The following is a 23550-nucleotide window of genomic DNA, read 5'->3' as shown; positions in this document are numbered from 1 at the left end:
AATGAACCCACTCCCCTCAAACAATTCATGGATACACATGTCACCAGGGATTCAAAAAATATTTCCCTACACTAGTATTTCCCAATGAAAAATGCACCTTCCCTTCCCAAAGCTATTAACAGTGGGCTGTGAAAGAATAGGCAGCTGCTACAGCACAGAAACTTTACAAGTAACATTTTCTCCATCATTTAAAATGCAATAAAAGGTGTACCAGCTACATTTATAGTGTCAGGTTGCTCTTAAAGCAGAAGTACACAACTAAAAATGTCACAGCCGTAGCAACTTAGAGGACTCTCCTACAGATTCTCCTTAGGGCAGACAACAGTCACATTTATTGGATGTATACCATGCCAGAATAGGTTTAGAGGAGGATTTAAACCATGCCAGAATGGGACTAAAGGCAGTTTACAATAATTTTAAAAGATAACCTTAAAATAATTATTTCAGAAAAATTAAATAGGAATTAAACGTGCTAAAACAGTTAAAACAATTCAAACATATTTAAACATATTTTCAATATAATATAAAAAAAGATTAAGAATTTTTACAACCCCCACTCCCAGTACATCACTTAGGCATACAATACAGCTCTATAACTAAACATTCAAGAAATATATTCTCATTGTCAAGATCATTTTTGTCCTTTTACACTCCAGAAACACCAACTATTCTAAGAAACATGGTTACATATGAAGAGGCTAATATGTTTTTGACAGTGGGCCCTTCCAGACAGGCCCTTTATCCCAGGATCTAATCCCAGGTTTTCTGCTTTAAACTGGAATATATGAGTCTGTATTGACAGATAATCTGAGATAAACAGAAAATCTGGGATCAGATCATGAGATAAAGCACCTGTTTGGAAGGGCCCAGTGCTGCCTTGCCCAGCCTGGTGCGTTTCACATGTTTTGGCTTACAATTGCTAGGATCTCTGACACTGGCTATGTTGGTTGAAAATGAGAGTTCAAATTCAAAATATATGCTAAACCCAAGGCAGTTTTAGCAGATCAAAGCATTTCACTAATATCACGGTCAAGCTGTAATTTTTTGTTATGAATTAATTTCTTGACAGCATATACTAATACAGGTATTGGGTATTGGTGGCTTTGCAAATGTGAACTAAGGTCCCTTCCACACAGCTGTATAAAATCCACATTGAACTGGATTATATGGCAGTGTGGACTCAGATAATCCAAAACAGATAGTGTGGATTATCTGCCTTAATATTCTGGGTTATATGGATGTCTGGAAGCGCCCTCAATCAGCCAAATTGAACCACCAGTCAAAGTACAGTAAATATTCAGGGGTGATAAAGTTACAGTCGAATTTGTTTTACAAGTAAATATTTTAAATGATTGTATGACTAACATGAGTCTTCATATGACTTTAATTTTTTTTTATTTCAAAAATGGCTAGATATTGTTCTGGATATTTTTCCCTATGAAGAAGTTTCCTTCAAGTACAATAAAACTGATTCAAGCTTACTGTGGAAATATAAAAAATGAAAGCTCACTGCTGCCATCTATCTACACAGTAAGTTGTTATTACAACAAAATGATGAGCAGGCAATGAATTCTTACTGTTGAACTTTTAAAAAGTGGATCAATCAATATGCCTTAGAGGAAAACATATATATATATATATATATATACACACACACACACACACACACACACCAACTACCATTTCACATACATCTAAGTGGCATAAAAGACATGTTGTTCATGTAAAGAAAAATATTCACTAAATTTAATGCAGACTCAGGGCCCTTCCACACAGCCCTTTATCCCATAATATCAAGGCAAAAAATCCCACAATATCTGTTATTGGATTATCTGAGCCCGCATTCAGATAATGTGGGATTTTCTGCCTTGATATTCTGGAATATAGGGCTGTGTGGAAGAGCCCTCAAACAGTATGAAATCTCTGAAAGTTTCCACCTTTTAATTACATACCTTAAAGATGTTTAATTATATTTCAGACAAAGCCACGAAGATTTCTTAAAACAAAAATAAAGTGCACTCATATCTTTATTTCACATTTAGAGTGCCAAAGGTGGTAAGCAAAATGACTGATAAAGGTGATGTGCACCCCTATCTAGATCACATTCTGGGTTAGCAGAAACGTTTTGTGAGTATTTAAAGGATTACCGTCCAGAGATCATTCTATTGCCAACCTCTTGGCCTGTTCATATAACTTCAAATAACAGAATTTAACCTAATAAGAGCAGTTTTGAGTGTGTATAAGTCTATGTAGCAGACGAAAACTGGCTATTGCACACATCAATCTGGGAAGAGAGCCAAATGATTTGGAATGGAAAAAACAGAAACACAATGGCTACACACTGGTACTCAAGAAGGTGGGACAGCAGTAGATTTTAGAAAGCAAACAAACCACACTATACACACCAGTTACAACTTGCAGGATAAAAGGGACACCTAACTGACTTTAACTGAGGTAGTGTACACCTCAGTTGTGATTCATCTTGCTTAGTCAACCAATTAGCTGAGTGTACATTAGAGAGAATTTAAAAAGCTCAGGCAGATCCTTTCATAACATATCCAGCGTGGAAGATTTCTGTCTATGACAACACTCCTGATAAAGTCATACAGTAGACTCTCAATTAACTGAGAACCATGGGGATTGCTTGATGCTGGAAAATGTAGTTTTGGGTTGCTGAAGAGTTATTATTTAGGCCTAACTAATACTATATCCCATACCATACCATAAACTCTGCACTGACTTGATATTAAATTTAAAATATAGTAAATTAAAAGCAACTAAAGAAAAACTTCATGTAACACAGCTTTACTATATTATAAAACAGCCTTTTTATTTAAAGTATTGTATTATTTCTTTGATTTTTATTTTTTTATTATTTTATTTTGCTGGGCAGTTACCTGACAGTTCTGCTTGCTTGAGTTCTGGTCTACTGCCCTCATATGCTGCACTAAAATGCTGGTTTATGCTAATACCAGTAATTTTACAGTAAAAATAGATATACTTAAATGATTATTAATGCTGCTGCAATTTTAAAAAGATCATAACGCTTATATGATTTAATTATAGAAACCTGTTAAAAGTATAAATTCCTCTAATAGACGAGAAAGTATTTAGTCACATATAATTGGCTAAGACTGTGAAGATGATAATGAATATAATTATGTCAGGATCCTGCCTTTTATTTAAATTTAAGTCTCACTATGTTCAAGACAACCTGAATCTCAGTAAGTCAGTCTCAAACTTGGATGAACAAGCTTCTGAACAGGACTTCGGTGATTGTTCTTGATTCTGTGCTGCGCCTGTGTGCAAAGTATGCACAGAATCTTGCACTCCCGAATACCAGCCAAAGGTTCCCTCTGGATAAATGGGCTTATGAAATGTTATGTAGCTACATGCCACATTAGAGTGTCTTTTCAGTGCAGCATTACTTCTTCCTTTAGTTGACAAACAAGAAATAATACAACCAAGAGGAAAATTCTATGCTTCACCTTCCATTTCATCAGTGGATTGGGTTAATGAAATTCTGGCAACCAGAAACATAATGCTAATGAAGGTGGTCAGTTGAAACATTCACACCTAGCTCCAGCAGAGAAGAGCTCTTTGCCCCACCCCAGCCATTCCACAGATATATAAACCCATTGTCCTAATTCCAACAGACCTCACTACCTCTGAGGATGCTTGCCATAGATGCAGGCGAAACGTCAGGAGAAATGCCTCTAGAACATGGCCCTATAGCCCGGAAAAAACCCACAAGAACCTAGAAACATAATTCAAGTTATCCAGCTGCTAGCCTGAAAGGATCCCTTGCTACCCAATGCAGCCTGAAGAACTTGAGTCCTTCAATACTACAGGGATTGATAGCCTTTTCACAACCCAACATCCTCTCTGTTGCATACTGGCCAATATGCAGATAAACATATTAAATCATCTTAGCATATTAATTCTACAGTAACAGTGATTGTAAAATTTGTCTTAAAAGTTGTGATGCAAATTTCTTTAGAATAAATAATATACTTTGAATCTTTATTAAGTACAAGACAGAGCTGGAAATCCTAAAGAGAAAACATGCTAAACATTTTTAAAATGTTATCAGCATTAAAAAATGAAAAGTATAAACATGGCTTGCTTTCCACACGTTTAAAATATTTTCTAAATAAAACTAAAACCTTAAAAACGGAAAGACACAAACCTAACTCTTGTAAGAGTTTCAGTAGCATGGTGGTTAAGTGAATGAGGGGTATCTCTGTTCAACCTTGAACAAGCCATTGTATAATAAGCTTTAGCTCCAATTCCTGATACAAGGGATAATAATGCTGTGATTTAAGGGTATTGCAAAATTGTTGGAAGACAATATACTGTATATACTCGAGTATAAGCCTAGTTTTTCAGCCCCCTTTTTAGGTTGAAAAATCTCCCCTTGGGTTATACTCGAGTCAATGTTATTTACTATTTTACTCTATTATTAGTATTATTTTATTGCATTTATTATTTTACTCTATTTATTATTATTACATTTATTATTTTACTCTTTAATGTTATTATAACTTATTATTTTACTCTATTATTACTGTTATTACATTTCCATTATTTGACTCTATTATTATTATTACATTTATTATTTTATTCCCTTTATTATTATTGGAAGGATATGTAAGCACATTTACACTGAAGAAGGTTAGAATAATGGTTTAACCAGAGTTGGACAGATATATCTTAAATTACAATTTTATGTAAATATTTTTGAATATTTATTCTACTGATGCCTCAATTAATGTAATTTTATTGGTATCTATTTCTATTTTGAAACTTACCAGTAGCTGCTGCATCTCTCGCCCTCGGCTTATACTCAAGTCAATACATTTCCCCAGTTTTTTGTGGTAAAATTAGGTGTCTCGGCTTATATTCGGCTCGGCATATACTCGATACATCAATACTATAAACAAACAGGAGACATGCTACAAACGAACACATCTCAGCCCTCACCAAATATCCTTATTCATTTCTTGAGATGTGAAATTTAGGGTCTTCATCTACAAAGCCCTATACAGTTTAAGTCCAGAGTATCTGAAAGACCGTATCTCTTTATACACACTGCTAGAATCGGCTGATATGATTTTCCACAGACTTCATATCCGTCCCACCACAATCACAGGCTCATTTGGTGAACACACGAGAGTGGCTTTTCAGTGGCTGCTCCCAATCTCTAGAATTCTTTTCCTTCCCCGTCCTTCTTTTGCCAGCAGGCAAAGATCATTTTGTTTAACTAGGCTTTTCATGTGGAAATTGAGTGTGGCTTCTTAATGAGGGAGGCATTTGATTTATATTTTAAATTTAGTCTGCTTTTTAAATGGTTTTATATGGTTTAATATGATAGTTTTAATTGTTTTAGAATGTTACTATTTTTTATTATTTTCATGACCCACTCCGGGAGATAGGCAGCAAACAAATAAATAAAATTATCTGCTGTAACAAACAATAGATTTTATAGCTTGTACGTCTGTAATCTGTTATAAGCTATATTTATTCTGAACTGGCTTTTTATACATTTAGGTATGTGTGCAGACTTTCTTGTTATGTGGAATTCTTTGTACAGCATTGAACATATGTTTACCTCTTGTTTTAACTTCTGGCTTTCCATAAAGGTCTGTATTTCTTTGTCATATATTGTTTGCTATAGTTATAGTTATCAAATTCATTATATTTTGGAAATTATATTCCAAAACACCTATTATTATTTTCTTATTTGTTTGTGTATTTGTGACATTCTTTTTTAGAGTATGAGCATTCTGTTGAAACCTTTCCTACTGTACTTTTTAAGGAAAAGAAGCAGATCTTGAGTAGTTTAGTTAACAAAAGACTAAAGAAGCTGTTGTTTTCCCATGTTGTTCTTTGTAACACTACAAGCTCCACCACAGCTGTGATGATGAATCATTTTCCCACCTTGTTCTCAGCTCAACCATGCATTTTCATGAAAACTAACACTTGATGGAGTTTGTTATTACCTCTTGTTTCAATAGCGCTGATGCATTTTCTGATAACTGTGAATCCAATCTTATCTAGTTGCGCACCTAGGAGGAGAAACATTTGCAAATATTACAGTTCTAATCATATATTACACTTTTCTTACAAAAAAGAGATTAAGTCTCCAAAAACATACAAGGTTGTAATTATTCAAATTTAGTCTTAATTTAAAATAATTTTTAAAGAAACAGGGAAAGACATTTCAAAACTAATATATTACATTTCAATTCAGATGTAATATGACACCATGGTGAGTCATTACATCGCAGATTTCAGGCTCTCACACACTTTTATCCTCTCTTTGTCCACTCTCTCTTATAATTTGCGTGAAAATATCGCTTGCTAGTACAGTTGAGCCCGATTAGTATGTTATCTCTAGGAAAGTATTAATCTGATTAATATGCTCTCTCTGGGAATCTGTTATCCTGTTTGCTGTAAAGTTAACCATAGAGTTGTGTTAGAGATTTGTCTCTGTGTGTTGCCTCAGTTTTAAAAAAGTAGCTTTTTCTCATTGTTTTGCCACTTTCCAAGGGTCTTCATCATCATGAAAACGGACGGCCTATCATACACCTCAATTTACAAATTATGTTTTGTACTTGTGTGTCAAGTATGCTTGTAACACATGAGATAAACCACTGCATGGATATAGCCACAAACTATGAACACTATAAAACAAAAATTATAGGCAAGTACAACAGAAAGTGTCAGGAAGAAAAAATGGGCTCCTTGTAAATTGCTGAAGGCTTTCATGGCCGGAATCACTGGGTTGTTGTAGGTTTTTTTGGGTTATATGGCCATGTTCTAGAGGCATTCTCTCCTGATGTTTCGCTTGCAGCTATGGCAAGCATCCTCAGAGGTTTTGAAGTCTGTTGGAACTAGGAAAACTGGGTTTATACTGTATATCTGTGGAATGACCAGGGTGGGACAAAGAACTCTTGTCTGTTGGAGCTAGGTGTGAATGTTTCAACTGACTACCTTGACTAGCATTTGATGGCCTGGCAGTTTTTTTGGTATGGTTTGTTAGTGCCTGAGGGAGTCTTTTGTTGAGAGGTGATTAGCCGTCCCTGATTGTTTCATCTCTGTTGTTTTGCTGTTGTAATTTTAGAGTTTTTTAATATTGGTAGGCAGATTTTGTTCATTTTCATGGTTTCCTCCTTTCTGTTGAAATTGTATACATGCTTATGGATTTCAATGGCTTCTCTGTGTAGTCTGACATGGTGGTTGTTGGAGTGGTCCAGCATTTCTGTGTTCTCAAATAATATGCTGTGTCCAGGCTGGTTCATCAGGTGCTCTGCTATGGCTGACTTCTCTGGTTGAAGTAGTCTGCAGTGCCTTTCATGTTCCTTGATTCGTGTTTGGGCGCTGCGCTTGGTGGTCCCTATGTAGACTTGTCCACAGCTGCATGGTATATGGTAGACTCCTGCAGAAGTGAAAGGATCCCTCTTGTCCTTTGATGAATGTAGCATTTGTTGGATTTTCTTGGTGGGTCTGTAGATAGTTTGTATGTTGTGTTTCCTCATCAGCTTCCCAATGCGGTCAGTGGTTCCCTTGAGGTATGGCAAGAACACTTTTCCTCTGGGTGGATCTTTGTCTTGACTCTCATGGCTTGTTCTCGGTCTTGCAGCTCTTCTGATGTCTGAGGTGGAATATCCATTGGCTTGTAGAGTCCAGTTTAGGTGGTTCAGTTCATCTTGGAGGAGGGGGTTCGCAGATTCCTTTTGCATTTATTTATTTATTATTTTATTTGATGCATTTATTAACCGCCATTCTCAGCCCTTTAGGGCGACTCATGGCGGTGTCTGACAAGGCTTTAATGATGCTTCTTTTTTGACTTAGGTGATGGTTGGAGTTTTTATGTAGATATCTATCTGCGTGTGTGGGGTTTCTGTAAACTGTGTGACCCAATTGTTTATCTGGTTTGCGGATGACTAGGACATCTAGAAAAGGCAGTTTTTCTTCATTTTCTTTTTCCATGGTGAATTGGATGCTAGGGTGGATGCTGTTAAGATGGTCCCGGAACCTGTTTAGTTCTTCTCCTCCATGGCTCCAAATGGTGAAAGTGTCATCCACATATCTGAACCATATATTGAGGTTTTTTTGTTGCTGTTTACAGGGCTTGTTTTTCCTACTTCCAACAGACTTCACTACCTCTGAGGATGCTTGCCATTGATGCAGGCGAAACGTCAGGAGAGAATGCCTCTAGAACATGACCATATAGCCCAAAAAAACCTACAACAACCCAATGGTCTCCTTGTTTTGTCAAACCTTGATGTAGTGATAAATACTGAATCAAACCTAATGTTTGCTCTTCGATTACAATGGATTGGGATACTGAATAGAATGGATTGGGATACCAGGCACACATAAACTGCTCATGAATGGGACTTTCCTTCCTCCTAGATCTTAACAGAATTCTTGCACTTGTACAATCTGCCTCAGGGCCATTTCTCAAATTCTCTCTTCAAAGGCGGATCTCTGTGCCATGTGCCACCTCTCAAACCAGTTTTCTTCTAGCGAAGGCCACACTGAAAGCTTTCTTGTTCATCTATTTAAATTTATTTGTATATCCATGCAGAATAATATGCTACTTCTTTAACTGATGAGTGGAACACTAAGGTACACTTGTAATTCCAGTCCAATATTCACATCTTGAAATGATTCTGGGAAATATATCATAATACAGTTTAATAAAATGGCAATTTAATTCAAGTACTTACTTCCTTGCCTTTTTGTATTAGCCCTGTTCAAGTTGAGGAAAACCTAGCCAAGAAAGAAAAACAAGGATCTAAATGAGGGACAAAAATATATTTTTTTCTGCCGCTGAAGTCAAGTCAAGCCAACTCAATTTATATGATGTCCCATCTCCCTTTGGGGACTTGGGGCGGCTTGCAACATAAATGGCAGATGAAGGGTGGGCTGCTAAGAAGAAACCAGAAATCTTGTTTTCTCATTTTTACCACTGTGTTATTCTCCGCTCTCATTCTTTTCTTATACACAGTGGTTGTTAAAAAAAATCTTTACTGAAGAGTAAAGATTGTGTGCCATCACCCCGTAATATTTAGAGACCTGAACTGATTAATTTCTGAGGCACTCTCCTCTGCACTAAAATATGCAGAGGTCCGACTTATCTGTCTGAACGTATAAACAGTTAAGACATATAAATCCAATATGAGCCAACTAGAGCCTTAAGATCTGCTGGGGAGGCCCTGCTCACGGTCCCATTCCATTTGCAATTGCGACTGGTGGGAATGAGAGACAGGGCCTTAGTGGCCTCTTGGCTGTGGAACTCTCTTCCCAGTGACATCAGACTGGCTCCATCCCTCCTGGTCTTTAGGAAAAAGCTAAAGACCTGGCAGAGGTAGTAACATATAGAATTTGACTTCAGTCTAACAGCCTGAATAATGACTATGGGAAAATCAGGAAGCATGAAAAATCAAGTCATGGCACTATGTATGTTTTTTAATCTGGTTTTATTGTATTTATGTCTTAACTGTTTATATGTTTTAACTGTTTTATAATTTGATATATTTATTATTGTGTGTGTGTGTTATGCAGCATTGAATTTTGCCACAATTCTGTACGTAACTCTGAGTCCCTTCAGGGTTAGAAGGGCAGGGTATAAATATAGTAAAATGCAAATAAATAAATAAACTAGCGATATAAATCCACATCTATAGGAAAACTTCTGCATTTTTGGCCCATTCCACCCTACATCTGTGTATGTTCAGGGTGTAAATGTGTATGCCCTCGCACATTCCCATCAATTTTGAATGGCATCCAACATATCTGATGAAGTAAATTTTGATGTATGTAAGCTTAGAGAAGACAATGTTGCTGGGGAAAATGGAAGGAAAAAGGAAGAGGGGCCAACCAAGGGCAAGGTGGATGGATGGCATCTTTGAAGTGACTGGCTTGACTCAGAAGGAGCTGGGGGAGGTGATGGCCAACGGGGAGCTCTGGTGTGGGCTGGTCCATGAGGTCACAAAGAGTCGGAAATGACTGAACGAATGAACCACAACAACAAGTTTATGCCCTAGTTAAAGTAATATGATACTATTTGTTATTATTGCTCCAATAGACAAATATAGCTATCCCTAAGACCTTACTCTCCTATAGCTAGTTTCATGGAAACAACACTGCCATATTTCAAGTGGAAATACAGCATTACTTTTATGTAGTATGTTCCAAAATGATGGTGTCAGGTTGTAAAGGACTTCTTTTTTTATTAACAAACTTTTATTTGAGAAAAAATACAGTTATATTTATACTATACATTTCCCTCTCTTTTATCTACATTCACCCCTGTGCTGCCCTTCTCCGGAGCCTTCTTTTCTTCTAAAGTCCCACCAAAAGTTCAATTCTTCATTTGGAGGTAAATTCCCATCTTCTTTTTCCAATGCTTTTCCTAGAAATTTTCTCCAAATACTTTCAAAGCCATTTTTTTTACATAATCCCTTCTTTACTTTTAAGTTCGATGTTAGCTTATCGTTCAGTGCCATTTTCCAGACTTCGTTATACCATTTATTTATCTGTATTTTCATTTCCCCTTTTCAATTGTAAGGTACTTCTGTGTATCAGATTATTCTGTATATCAACTGTATCACAGAAATATGGAATTAATAGTAGAAAGAATCAGGAAGCATGATTTCTGCTAGTTTTTCTCAAACTGAGACAGAATCCACTACTGGATCTCAGTACACTTTCATTTGGGACTCAGGCCACACAGTACCTCTTTGCTTGGGTTGACCCCCAGCAGCAGTTCCTCTACCTCAGTGTTCTCAACCTGTGGGTCCCAGGTGTTTTGGCTACAACTCCCAAAAATTCCAGCCAGGTTACCAGGATTTCTGAGAGTTGAAGGCCAACACATCTGGGGACCCACATGTTAAGAACCACTGCTCGAGCTGCTTATGACAAACTTGCCTCCATATAATATATGTAATAGGAATGTTCTCCTAGTACAGCAAAGTAAAAAAAAAAACCTCTACTTACAGAATCCTTTCCATCTAATGCTTCAAACCAGTGATTTCTGTCCTCTTCGGAGAATGCTTGCAATGTCATACATATACCAGGTCTTTAAAAGAACGATGGAAAATAATTAGGTTTTATATCCTTAATGAGCATAACATCATTTCCAAATTATCTCATCACAAGTACTCAACATAAAAACATAACCATCTTTGAAATGATTAACTATACTTAGACATATAATCTACTCCATTTGATTAGTAATCTAAAAAAGGATTAGATATTTCGGGCCTCTATATTGCCACCTTGCTTCTTGTGCTTGAAGACAGGTAGGAGGTAAACTAAACTAAACTATTGGTTTTTGTATAGAAGTAAATTTCCAGGTTTCTACAAAACTGTAAGATGCAAAATGGCATCTTTCTGTAGTATATGTGAATCATTCAACCACATCATGTAAAGCATGTTCACATAATGTTCTAATGTTGACACAACAACAAAGAAAGACATGCTGTTATATGTATGAGTTGTGAGGATTTCTACTGCTCTTCCTCCTCTGTATCTTTACTTCTTTTCCTCCATTTTAACTATGAGAAGGAAATTAGAAGCTTTAGCTTGTCATTCTTAGATTTTGTTTCCCTGGCAAGTTAAAGACATGGCCAAATTTCTAATACTGGAATGCATTAATATGATTCGGTGTTATGGCTCAAGTCAACCTTCACACACATGCTCCCCCCCCCCCCACCCCCATACTCAACAACTGGGAGAATTAATCCAGCATAGGAAAACGATGCACTTCATCATCTTGAGTTAAAAACAACCACCTATTTATAAAAGGAAGCTCTTTATCAGCTCTGTTACCCCAAAATAACTATTTAAGGGTTGGTATTTGTTTTATGGAGGCATTGAATGTTTGCTGCTGTATGTTGGAATCCGCCCTGAGTCCTCCTTGGGAGATAGGGCCTAATATAAATAAAGTTCTTTTTAACTTTATGACAGGCAAAAACAATTATATTGTATAAAATAGATATTATTAATACTTGCTTGACTAACTTACTTGTCTACTGCTTCCATATCAAAACAGAACCGCCTATCTATAGTATCAGTATTCCTTTTAATACAATGCTTAAGGAGGTAGACTTCCAGTTCACCCTGAAAAAGATTGTATTACATGACAATTTTAGCAATGGAGGTAATTATTTTTTAATTATTCAGTAATAAAAATAATGATTTCAGGAGGAATGGTCAAAGAAGATGCACCCATTTAAAACTGAAATTCTAAACAAAGTCACTAAAAGCCATTCCAACTATACAGATATTAGATGTGGGTTTTTTTGTTTTGCTATAATGATATCACAAAACGGGTGACAGAATATATCAAAAAGACTGGAGTGGTCTGTTTTTTAAGTCCTATAATGGTTTGGAACAGCAGTTGTAATATCCAGAATGCCAGTGATTTACTCTCTTATTATTCTTTACATGCTATCAACAGAATATGTTGAAGCTTTCAGAGGATGAGAACAGGAAATTGTTATTAGGAAAAGGAAATGCTTGCCCTCTGAGTCCCAAACAGTACTTAAAGAACATCCTGCTTTGGAAAGCCAACAATCTGAGCAAGGCTATCACAAAAGCAAAAACATCAAGCCTGCAACATAAACATGAGGGTTACAAAATAAATGTTTAAAGTACTTTTTATCTCTTGTGGGCTAGTTATTATCAACTCAACCTCATAATCTTTTCACAGTGATGAATTATTATAAATGAAGGATATTTATAATTTTACGAAGGAAAATGGGATATTATTTGTTATGGTCATTACCACTTTTTGGAATTTTTCAGAATTGCAATCATCCTATTTTAGTTTACTATAATTAAAACAAAAAATGTGAAGATATAAAGTGTACCATATTTCTCATATTCTCATTTAGATACATAAAAAAATTAAATGTGAAATGTACTCACAAGTTTTCCTCCTGACCTGTGCTCAAATGGTATCATAGTAAACTTCTTTGTCTCTTTCTTATACATGCAGTAGTGTTTCACCCAGCTAGAGCCAAATGGTGCAGGTCCTTTTATCAAAAAAAGAAAGAAAAGAAAAGAAAAAAAAGAATGATCTAATCATTCAGGGCATGATTAATACATAGATTTTTGTGAAAGTCTATTTGTTCCCCCTTGCTAGGTCATTTTGAAGAATTATAACAGTAAAAGTAATGAATAACAGGAGGAAGAAAACTTGGAAGAGGTCATGAATGCAAGAGGTGTTTATAAAAGTGAGGTAGGATGAATTAAAGTCACCTGCAAATGCTGAGTTGAATCCAAAAGATACACACAAATGAAAAACATCTTCCACTTCCAGAAAAGTGTTATGAAACACATTACACCAGAACAGAAACTGCTCTTTGATTTCTGCTAGGATTTGCTTATTATCTTTAAATGTGTAAACACCTAAAATTCTTATGGCTTGTTTATTATCAATTAAATACTTGATTTGTGATGGAATATTGTACTCAGAATATTAGATGGAAAGGGGGGACACAATATGTTTTTTCTGCCGAAACAGCTGCATTAAGACACAGTGATGAAACCCATTTTACTGTTATATGAACAAACACTAAACTGGGTTTCACCACTATCAGAACATGGTACCATGACATTTGGATTTACGTGTCCCCCTTCAGTTTTTTAATTTTAGTTAATCGGTATTTTTGTGTTAGCTGATGCAACAAACTGTGGTCAACATTAATTATGTTTACCTTTAGCAGGAGTGACCAACTTATGGGAGTCTGCATTTGATTCCTGAATCCATTGCAGAATTTGCCACTGGTGCAACAAATCATATTTAAATAAGGTACACAGGGCAACACGCCTTATTAATAAGGAAGCCTTGAGAAAGTAAAATTTCCTTGAAAATTAATGTGTGGGGTTTTTTTTTACTATGGCAGAAAAAAATTACAGCCTGTTTAAAACACGTAACCAAGGAACAAAGAGCCATAAACCTTATTTTAAAAATACAGACTTTTAAAGAAGAGTTCCAGAACTGCAATTCCATTTAAAAGCATGATGTGCAATAGTTATTTTGCTCCAATTAGCAAATTCTGCATCCAAATGCTGCTAGAGTTAAAACACAATTCACAATTCCATTTTCCTGACCATCTTAAACCAACCAGTGTTTCTGAAACTGACTGTTAAAATGGAACACAGTAAATGTTGACTTCCTATTGTTCTGCTCTGAGATGATAACAGGAGGAAGACCAGGTTCCATGAATTATATTATTCTTTTCATATTGTCAAATATTTTGTCCTGGACCATGTGAAGTGCTGTCACCTTGAGTTTCACATGTAAGCAATGTCAAGATATAGGTTGAAATTCTGATTTTGATAATGCTTACTCCAAATTCTTGAAACATTTCTGTAACTGCACAGAAAGGAATTAAATAGGACCACAGCAAGCCTACAGAACTAAATGAGAAAAATGTATAGAGCAGTATGTCAGCTTTATGTCTCATATATATATATATATATATATATATATATATATATATATATATAAACCGGATTGGGGAAAGGGGAGGGGGGTAACACAATGGGTTGCGGGTTAGGGGGGTCATTTATCTTCCGATCCATTCAACGAGGACTTTGTTTCATGCTTCCCTTTTTGTTTCCCTCACCATATTCTCGCAGCTTTTCACCTGTTTTCTTCTCTCTTGTCTTCCCCCATCTTTTTCCTGCCACATCTCTCTCATGAGCTCCTCTACTTGAATGGGGTGAGTAAGCTTCGTTTCCTGAAGGTATTCTTTAAATGGTGCTCAATCAGTCTTATGCCTCTCTTTCTGATCTTGCATTAAGAAGTTTAGGGTTAAGGTAGTCCATATGTTTTATAATGCAAGAGTCCACAGTCCAAATTTATTTCAAACGTCATTTTTGAGCTAGAAGAGTTCTTGCCGCAGTAGTCAAATAAAAGTATATTTTGTCTTCGTTCCTCCCTATCTCAAAATTTGTCCTGTTTAGTAGATAACATTCGAGCCTTAGTTCAAACTTTAGTTTTAATATTTTTTGGGAGTGATCATGCATTTTTCCAGTATTTTTTAAATTTCTTTACAGGACCACCAGGAGAAAAAATTAGAAGATTGGAAATATTTAAATTTATCTCTGCTAGGAAGGATTTCGGTCACTCCATTCTATTAGATGATTGGGAGAATATATAGGATACCAAAATGAAATATTCAAGATCTATAAATATAAAAGAAAATTGGTACAAGATGTTTTTCAATGGCATTTAGCACCCCAGCAGTTAACAAGGTTCTATAAAAATCAGAATAATAAATGTTGGAAATGTGGGGAAGAAGTGGGGACTTAGATCTTGAGAAACTTTTAAGCGCATAAATAGAAAGCAGAGGAGGGCAAATTGTTGTCTGTTGGCTACATGCATGAACTCTCTCTTAGCTTACACGTTAAAACCTGAAACAGGTATTGGGAACCTAAGTATGTTTAAATGACAAATCATTCCTTCTCATGGGCTTCTGGGACTTTTAAATACGCGGACTAAAATGTGTAGGTTCATCCTGGCAGATTTTAAAGTTACACCATGTAATTTAAAATAACAAAGTACTTACAACCCTTTGTTAAAATCTTGTCTGCATGAAGTCTTTTCCATCTGCTAGATGGATAGCAAGGAGGGGACTACTCTGTAATCTAGTCTTTTTAGGAAGGGAGCTCCAAAATGTAGGACCAACCACTGAAAATGCTCTTTCTCATAGTCCCACCAGCCGTAAATGCAAAGTGGATTCAACTGAGACACCCTGAATGTTTTTTGGCACTTATAGTGGACAAGTTATAACATGAGAATTAAAAAGTCACTTACTTTTCTCTTGTACATAAAGGTAACCTTCCATTGTAAACTGATTGGCTCTTTTATGTTCTTGAGGACTTTGCTTGATTTTATTCATGAGCTCTTCTACTTCTGACCTTGCTCCCTCAAAACGATTTCTTGTCTACGTAAGAGAAAATTTTAGTTGTTATTTTATAACTTAAACCATCAACAAAGTACATCTAAAGAAGGAAAGCAAACAGTGGTTTTTAAAAAAATCATTTTGATATCTCATATACGATAACAAAGACCAAATTGGAGGTTGATATTTTATGGAGTTAAGATTTTGCATTAGATCACAGAAGGGGGGGGGGGGGAGCAAAATAATATTTCTCTATGCACTTTTTTGAGGAGAAAAAAAGAAATGGCATAATATTAATAGCTATTTCTGAAATTGGATATGCTGATATAATTTGATGCTTCTGATAATATGACATAATCTGATTGCAAGAGATGTAAGACGATGCCTTAAAAAGCATAATGAGACTGAGAAGAGGGCAGGGGAGGTACACCTTAATTTATATATTTATAAGAAAATCCAATCCAGACATTTTAGGAAGTATTCGTTTAATAATGTATTTCTCGATTATTATCAGGTTTGTTTTTGTTTTTTACAAAAGGAACAACTGAAACATTTCAAAGTTACCAAAATAAATTCCTATGATCATTAACCTTCATTAGACAATACTGTATAATGATTTGATGCTAAAGGCCGTTGACTAAGAATTGCCAGGTGATTAATCTTCTAAAATATTTCTACTTCTCTGATTCAGTCACTACCATGACACAACATATTTTGTTATATGTTGTAATTAACAGAACCATATGGTTGCATTATTTACTTTCTTTATTCTTAGAAAGTCCTTCTCTATGCGATACTGTGCAAGAAGTCTTATAAGGCATTGCCATAGCGAATCACATTCTCCTACATTACCAAAATATAATAAAGAATTAAAATAGTGTATAGATTGTACTAGACTATGAGAAAGAATTCTGGGTTAAGTGTCATTCTTAAAAATAACACAAGTGCAGTATGCATTGTATAAATCTGGCTGGAAAGTAACACACTACAAATGATTGTATCTTTTGAAAAAATGAAACACAATGTATACACTAAAAGCTTGCATGAACTTGCATGCATACAATTTACAAATAGAGAAAATTATTTATTTCCTTATCATTTTTTCATGACTGAAATATGCAATAGGTGGCAGAAGTACTGCATAAACTCAACAAGTCATACAACTCACTAGCCTGAAGATGGCATTAAATCACCTAGAACGACTCCAAATCACTTCATAATATAGAAAATCTCCCCCCCCCCCCGCCCCACAAAAAATTGAATAACCATAAATTAAGATGCACTGAAGCACATTTTACTTGTTATTTTTTCAATCTACATTAAGAGTACATCCACTTACATTCTGGATATTGATTTGCAGAGCCATTTTGTAATGGTTAAAATCTTTGGCAAGCTCATAGCCCTGATGGTAGAAAGTGAACATACTCTGAAAAAAAGACAGGACCTAGAATACAATAAGAATTTTCTTTTTTAGCTCAGATAGTGAAAAGTAAGTTCTCTGTTACCACGTATTTTAATATCACATAAACTGAAACTCATTTTCCTGGAAGTAAACCCTGTATAATACAGTTGATCTTCTATATATTTTCTTCTGTACCTACAGATTCAATAATCCTCCCACCCACCAAAAGTCCCCAAAACAAATTCTGATTCTGCAATTTCATATAAGGGACACTATTTTATTATGTCATTGGAACTGGAATATCGACAGATTTTGGAATCTAGAGTCCTAGCAAATGCCAAAGGCCCACTGTAGAACACAGCTCAGTTCTCAATAGTGCACAAAATCATAAAAACGTATCATGGGGATACTTAATACTCCCACAATACAGAAACAACTAACTGCCTTCAAGACTGAAAAATGTAATAAGACTGCCACTGAGGTTAAGTCTGGTTTCTCCACTTTAATTACATACTAAATTACACTGATTACTTTGCTGCAGTAATGCTGACACATCTTACACATCACTCACATGGCTCTGTATGTCCTTATCCCAAAAGTGTGGGATCACTATACTCCCTCATGGTAATCTATAAGGATGGCTTAGTAATAAAGTTCACCTTGCAAATGAAAAAAAAACATGCAGTGTGAACATTAGTTTGACTAAGAATGCATTGAAAGGGCCTTGTGCTGAACTATGCATATCTAAATTTTCTGGCAGCAAGAAATTATACTTATATTTCAACACTTTCTTTTGGGAATTATCCACTTACAGGTTCTACAAACTCAAATTTCTTCCGTTCTTGTATCTCTTGTAGCTTACACACATATTCAAGTGACAATTCATAGAAATGTTTTCGGGTTTGCTCCACTAGTGTGTCAGCCTGCATAAAGAAAATAATGTTTTGAGATTCCCGTATCATATCTAGTATAAATGCCAGACATCAACACCAAATTGAGTATATATATAAAATGCCAAAAAGACTTCATTTGGTGATTTTAACATGAGATAATTCTGGCAAAATGTTTATTAGACTATCCTTTATATTAAGAGCCTGAGACAACCAATAAATGCAGCATACTATAAACAAACAAAATTGTTATGTTGATTAATGAGTGAAGGTCCTTTTGCATTTCAACAATTTGTAATTGTTATCACAATGCAAAAGAGCACTTAATTTGTATACATTTCTCCTAAAAATGAGCTTGGTTTTTGCTTCATTAAAACATATGCCACTCATTTGCACAATTAATATTAATAACTTACTATCAACTACAACCCACTCCCTAATATATCTGTGTTCTGATTCCAAAAGGAAAAATATTAATTATCCAGTATATTGTATTGTCGAAGGCTTTCATGGCCGGAATCATTGGGTTGTTATAGGTTTTTTCGGACTATATGGCCATGTTCTAGAGGCATTCCCTCCTGACGTTTCGCCTGCATCTATGGCAAGTATCCTCAGAGGTAGTGAGGCCAGACCTACAACAACCTACAATCCAGAATATTGCTCATGTTATGCTGCACTTTGGAGTGTCTTGTAAGCTACCCCGAGTCCCTTTTGGGAGATGGTGGCGGGATATTATTATTATTATTATTATTATTATTATTATTATTATTTAAATGCCAGAATCAACACCGAATTGAGAATATATGCACTACATATGTACTGCAGATGTATTAAATATATACATGCTTTGACAATAGCTACAATATGCTTATGGTGTGTAAGTCATGAATTTCAAGCACCACTGATTCAATTTCTATATATTTCTCCTGTATAGAGAAGAAAGTGAAAATCTGGCAGGCCACAGAGCACATGTGCCCATGAAACCTCCAGGATCCTTCATGAAGCCCTATTCACAAGAGAGAGAAAAAGAATGTGGGCCCCAAATGAAGAATTACTCCCCATGAATCTTCAACAGGGAATAAATTTCTATTTTAAGGATATGTATAAGAGCAAATTTTTGAGAGGCCTGTAACAGGTCATTTTCAAAACAAAAAGGAATTGTCCATTTACTTCCAATTTTAGACTGTGTGTTGTTGCCTAGCATCACTCTAAAACAAATAACATTAGATGCTAGTAATATAATTTCAGGACAATCAATGCTGCTCAAATTACATTTTCTCCAGCAAAAGGATAAATATATTTGACAAAGTAATAAAAGGAGTACCTCCACCAGCTGAGCTTCTTTCTTCTTAGCTGACATATTTAAATGCTTGTCTAATAAACTATAGTTTTTTTCGGTCTCTTTATCAAACTTCTTCTTTTCATCCTATAAATATTTTAAATTGTAAGAAAATGTAAAGTGTGAAAACATTGCATTTTCTCTTACTGTTTTGTTTAACCATTTCATTTTTAAAGCAAAAGAGCTTTTTTATAAATGCAAACTTACAGCAACAGAGGCAACAGCAATGTTAACAACGAATAGATGATTTCATTCACTATGCTAAAAATATGGTGCAGTTTACATTTAAAGTGCTTCATCACACTGGATTTCTTTGTGAGGATTCTGGAAATCTGGTCAATGTCGTTTTATTTCATGAACATATGAAAAGCAAAAAAACCCCTATTTTTACATGAGAATTAAGTATCATAACATAAATTGATCAATCAAAATTAGAAAAAATATTGTAGGGGCATTAAAAAACAAGGCAAATTTATATACAGGTGAACAACATGTTGTTACTGATAAACACTATATTTTGTATTTGTCACTCAGTCGAAGAAATAGCAATAGCAGTATGAATTTAAACTGCAGATTTAAATCAATTACTTTCATTTAACATTTACAATAACATGCATATGAACAAAAAAAACTAATAAAAACAAGGTTTTTTTCACATCAGTTCACAAGAGCCTTTTCTTCCTATGTGACTCAAAGGGAAGGCCTCTTATAAAAAAAAGCATTGAGTACTTATATTAAAATAATTTCTTCAAGAAATCTGGAATATTGTCAAGCTACTAAAATAAAATCAAACATATTATTATTATTATTATTATTATTATTATTATTATTTTACCCACACAAAAACACAGTATGTCACAGCAAACGAGATATATATGCTGGATTTCGTATCACAAAATCAAAAGTCAAACACTTCCCAAGCGTCTAGGACCGTGTGATGTATTTTTGAATGATGCGTGCAGATCAAAGTAAGATGGCCTTTTGCAGTTGACAGATCATGATTTTGTCAATGTTTATTGTTTCCAAATGCCGGCTGAGATCTTTTGGCACGGCACCCAGTGTGCTGATTACTATCATCATCATCATCATCATCATCATTTATATCCCACCTTTCTCCTCATGGGGACTCAAGATGGCTAACATCTATCCACACTAGACAATTTAAAAACAATTAAATAGTAACAGTGTGGTAAAAATAGAATTAGAATACAGTAAATAAATGAAAATTGTCTTTAAAACTCATATCCCCCATCCTTTGCACTACCTATGCACCATTACTGCATCATCCTATGTATGTTTATTCAGAAATAAGTTCCACTTTACAGCTCAATCATTATTAAGTATATTTAGGACATCATCATCATACTATCATCTTAATTTATGTTCCATCTTTCCCCCTACAGCTAAAAGCACTTGCAAATACTAAGCAAAACATATTAAAATTGCTGTTAAAATGTAATTAAACTATCCATATACTCAAAATCATTTACAGTTAATCAATTAGAATACAAACAATGTAGGGTATTTCAAAAAGATGGACTCCATTTGAAATCGTTATATCTCTGTAACCACGAACCACCCATGAATGAAATTCTTTCTGCTTGAAAGAGTGGGGAATACAATTCCAAATGATTACTGCTAAATGCCTCGCCCAGCACACAAACAGTCCCTAACTTCAGTCACTTGTAAGATGGTGACCCTGAAACATAAGGTGTTTTCTGTTTTGCAGTTCAGCACTACTGAATCTGTAATTGCATTTTTGTTGGTACTGACATTTGAGGAAACAGGCTATTTATGTAAGGGGAAGAGAACACTGAAATATAGTGTTTTTGAAATTGGGTCCATCGTTTTGAAATACCCTTTAAAAGTCAGCAAGACAGCATATTATTAAAAGCCTTTGCAGTCAATTACTACAAGCCTGTTAGAATTGAAAGAAATTCACTGGCTAACAAGGAGGGAGTCCAATTTTCAATTAAGTATACACAGGAAATGGGAATCATTCATTAGTATTATGTGAAACCTCTAATCTAATACCTTCAATTTGGTCAATTAGAAATGGTCAGCTATGCACCTGCCTTTATTTCTTTACAAACAAAATCTCCAACCTACTCCTTTACTCAAAACACACATGCACAGAAAGTATGCTACAAAAGGGAAATATTAACAAACCTTTACAGCTCCAAGTTGCTCTTTTCTGAACCTTTCCAGGGGCTTGATCAGAGTTTCTGTAACACTAAGGGCCTATCAGGAAGGAGATAAATGAATATTAGTCTAACAAACTTACTGTACATGTTCTGAGAAATACTTTTTAACAAGTAGAATTATTATTATGTTTTCCTGCATGGCAAGGAGTTGGACAGGATGCCCTTGTGGTCTCTTCCAATTTTATTATTCTATTATCATTATTTCTGAAGTCCACATCTATTTCTTTTCTCAGATAAAGAGTACTTTTCACTCATACTGAAAAGTATGAAGTATACATGTCCTCACTTGAAGTATACATGTACTCACTGCTAAATAATTATAACAAAGCCTTCCTAGACCATATACTAAATGATCACTGTGGCCCCAGACACTTACAGGATAATTCAGTCATGTGCACACACAGGCTTAGCTGTGTTCCTGTTACCTAACCACAATACGATTTTTAAATCTGAGGAGCTTAAATTTGAAACAATGAGAACTTTGTCACATATCTACAAACTCTTATGTACACACCTAAATAGTCACTGGATGAATCTGAAGCAAACATTAACAGTGATAGTAAAATAAAAACCCAGAAAACATGCTGTTATTGCAGGCTGTGCTTTAATATAAATGACTGCATGATAACTGTTACTGCTTCCTTCTCAAAGAAAATATAGATATTTTTCTTATAATAATTATTTTACTTTGCACTAGCATAATATGAGTTAATGTTTGATGCTATGTATAGCTTGTCAATATGGTGCTTCACATTTTTAGCTGCTGTGAGCAACGTGTAGATGGGATAGGTAGGGCACAATGTCATAAATAAATACACTATATTGTCGAAGGCTTTCATGGCAGGAATCACTGGGTTGTTGAAGTTTTTATTGGGCTGTATGGCCATGTTCTAGAAGCATTCTCTCCTGATGTTTCGCCTGTATCTGTGGCAAGCATCCTCAAAGGTTGTAAGGTTTGTTGGAAACTAGGAAAATTGGGCTTATATATCTGTAACAAGCCACACCTAAAAACTGTCAGGCCATCAAATGCTAATCACGGTGGCCAATTGAAACATTTACGTCTAGCTCCAACAGACAAGAGTTCTTTCTCCCACCCTGGAACTTCCACAAATATATAAACTCAATTTTCCTAATTTCCAAGAAACCTCACAACCTCTGAGGATGCTTGCCACAGATGCAGGCGAAACGCCAGGAGATAATGCTTCTTGAACATGTCCATACAGCCCAAAAAACCTACAACAAACCAATAAATACACTCTTCTGATAAAATGTTTCAATAGGGTACATCCAATACAATGTCACCATGCTGTTGTTCATTCGTTCAGTTGTTTCCAACTTTTTGTGACCTCATGGTCCAGCCCACGCCAGAGCTCCCTGTCGGCCATCACCACCCCCAGCTCCTTCAAGGTCAAGCCAGTCACTTCAAGGATACCATCCATTCATCTTGTCCTTGGTCAGCCCCTCTTCCTTTTTCCTTCCATTTCCCCCAGCATCATTGTCTTCTCTAAGGTTTCCTGTCTTCTCATGATATGGCCAAAGTGCTTCATCTTTGCCTCTACTATCCTTCCCTCCAATGAGCAGTCGGACTTTATTTCCTGAAGTATGGACTTCTTGCAGTCCAAGGCACTCTCAGAACTTTCCTCCAGCACCACAGTTCAAAAGCATCTCTCTTCCTTCGCTCAGCCTTCCCTAAGGTCCAGCTCTCACATCCGTAGGTGACTATGGGGAATACCATTGCTTTAACTATGCAGATCTTCGTTGCCAGTGTGATGTCTCCACTCTT

General features: G+C 35.5%; 1 protein-coding gene across 1 annotated transcript in view; it reads right to left on the bottom strand.

The window, feature by feature from the left end:
• ARHGAP10 (Rho GTPase activating protein 10) overlaps nucleotides 1-23550 on the bottom strand; it is a 127650-nt gene that overhangs the window by 64872 nt on the left and 39228 nt on the right. The window contains exons 4-13 of the mRNA XM_060778866.2: nucleotides 21733-21804; nucleotides 19549-19650; nucleotides 18147-18257; nucleotides 17272-17376; nucleotides 15845-15974; nucleotides 12946-13052; nucleotides 12041-12135; nucleotides 11011-11092; nucleotides 8739-8781; nucleotides 6003-6068 (exon numbers count right to left, since the gene is read on the bottom strand). Of these exons, the coding sequence (XP_060634849.2) occupies nucleotides 6003-6068; nucleotides 8739-8781; nucleotides 11011-11092; nucleotides 12041-12135; nucleotides 12946-13052; nucleotides 15845-15974; nucleotides 17272-17376; nucleotides 18147-18257; nucleotides 19549-19650; nucleotides 21733-21804 (913 nt within the window). The remainder of the gene's footprint in view (nucleotides 1-6002; nucleotides 6069-8738; nucleotides 8782-11010; nucleotides 11093-12040; nucleotides 12136-12945; nucleotides 13053-15844; nucleotides 15975-17271; nucleotides 17377-18146; nucleotides 18258-19548; nucleotides 19651-21732; nucleotides 21805-23550) is intronic.

Source organism: Anolis sagrei, chromosome 5 (assembly GCF_037176765.1).
Source record: "Anolis sagrei isolate rAnoSag1 chromosome 5, rAnoSag1.mat, whole genome shotgun sequence".
Classification (NCBI taxonomy): Eukaryota; Metazoa; Chordata; class Lepidosauria; order Squamata; family Dactyloidae; genus Anolis; species Anolis sagrei.
The sequence above is the reverse complement of the archived record's forward strand: the minus strand, read 5'-3'. Positions and strand labels throughout refer to the sequence as shown.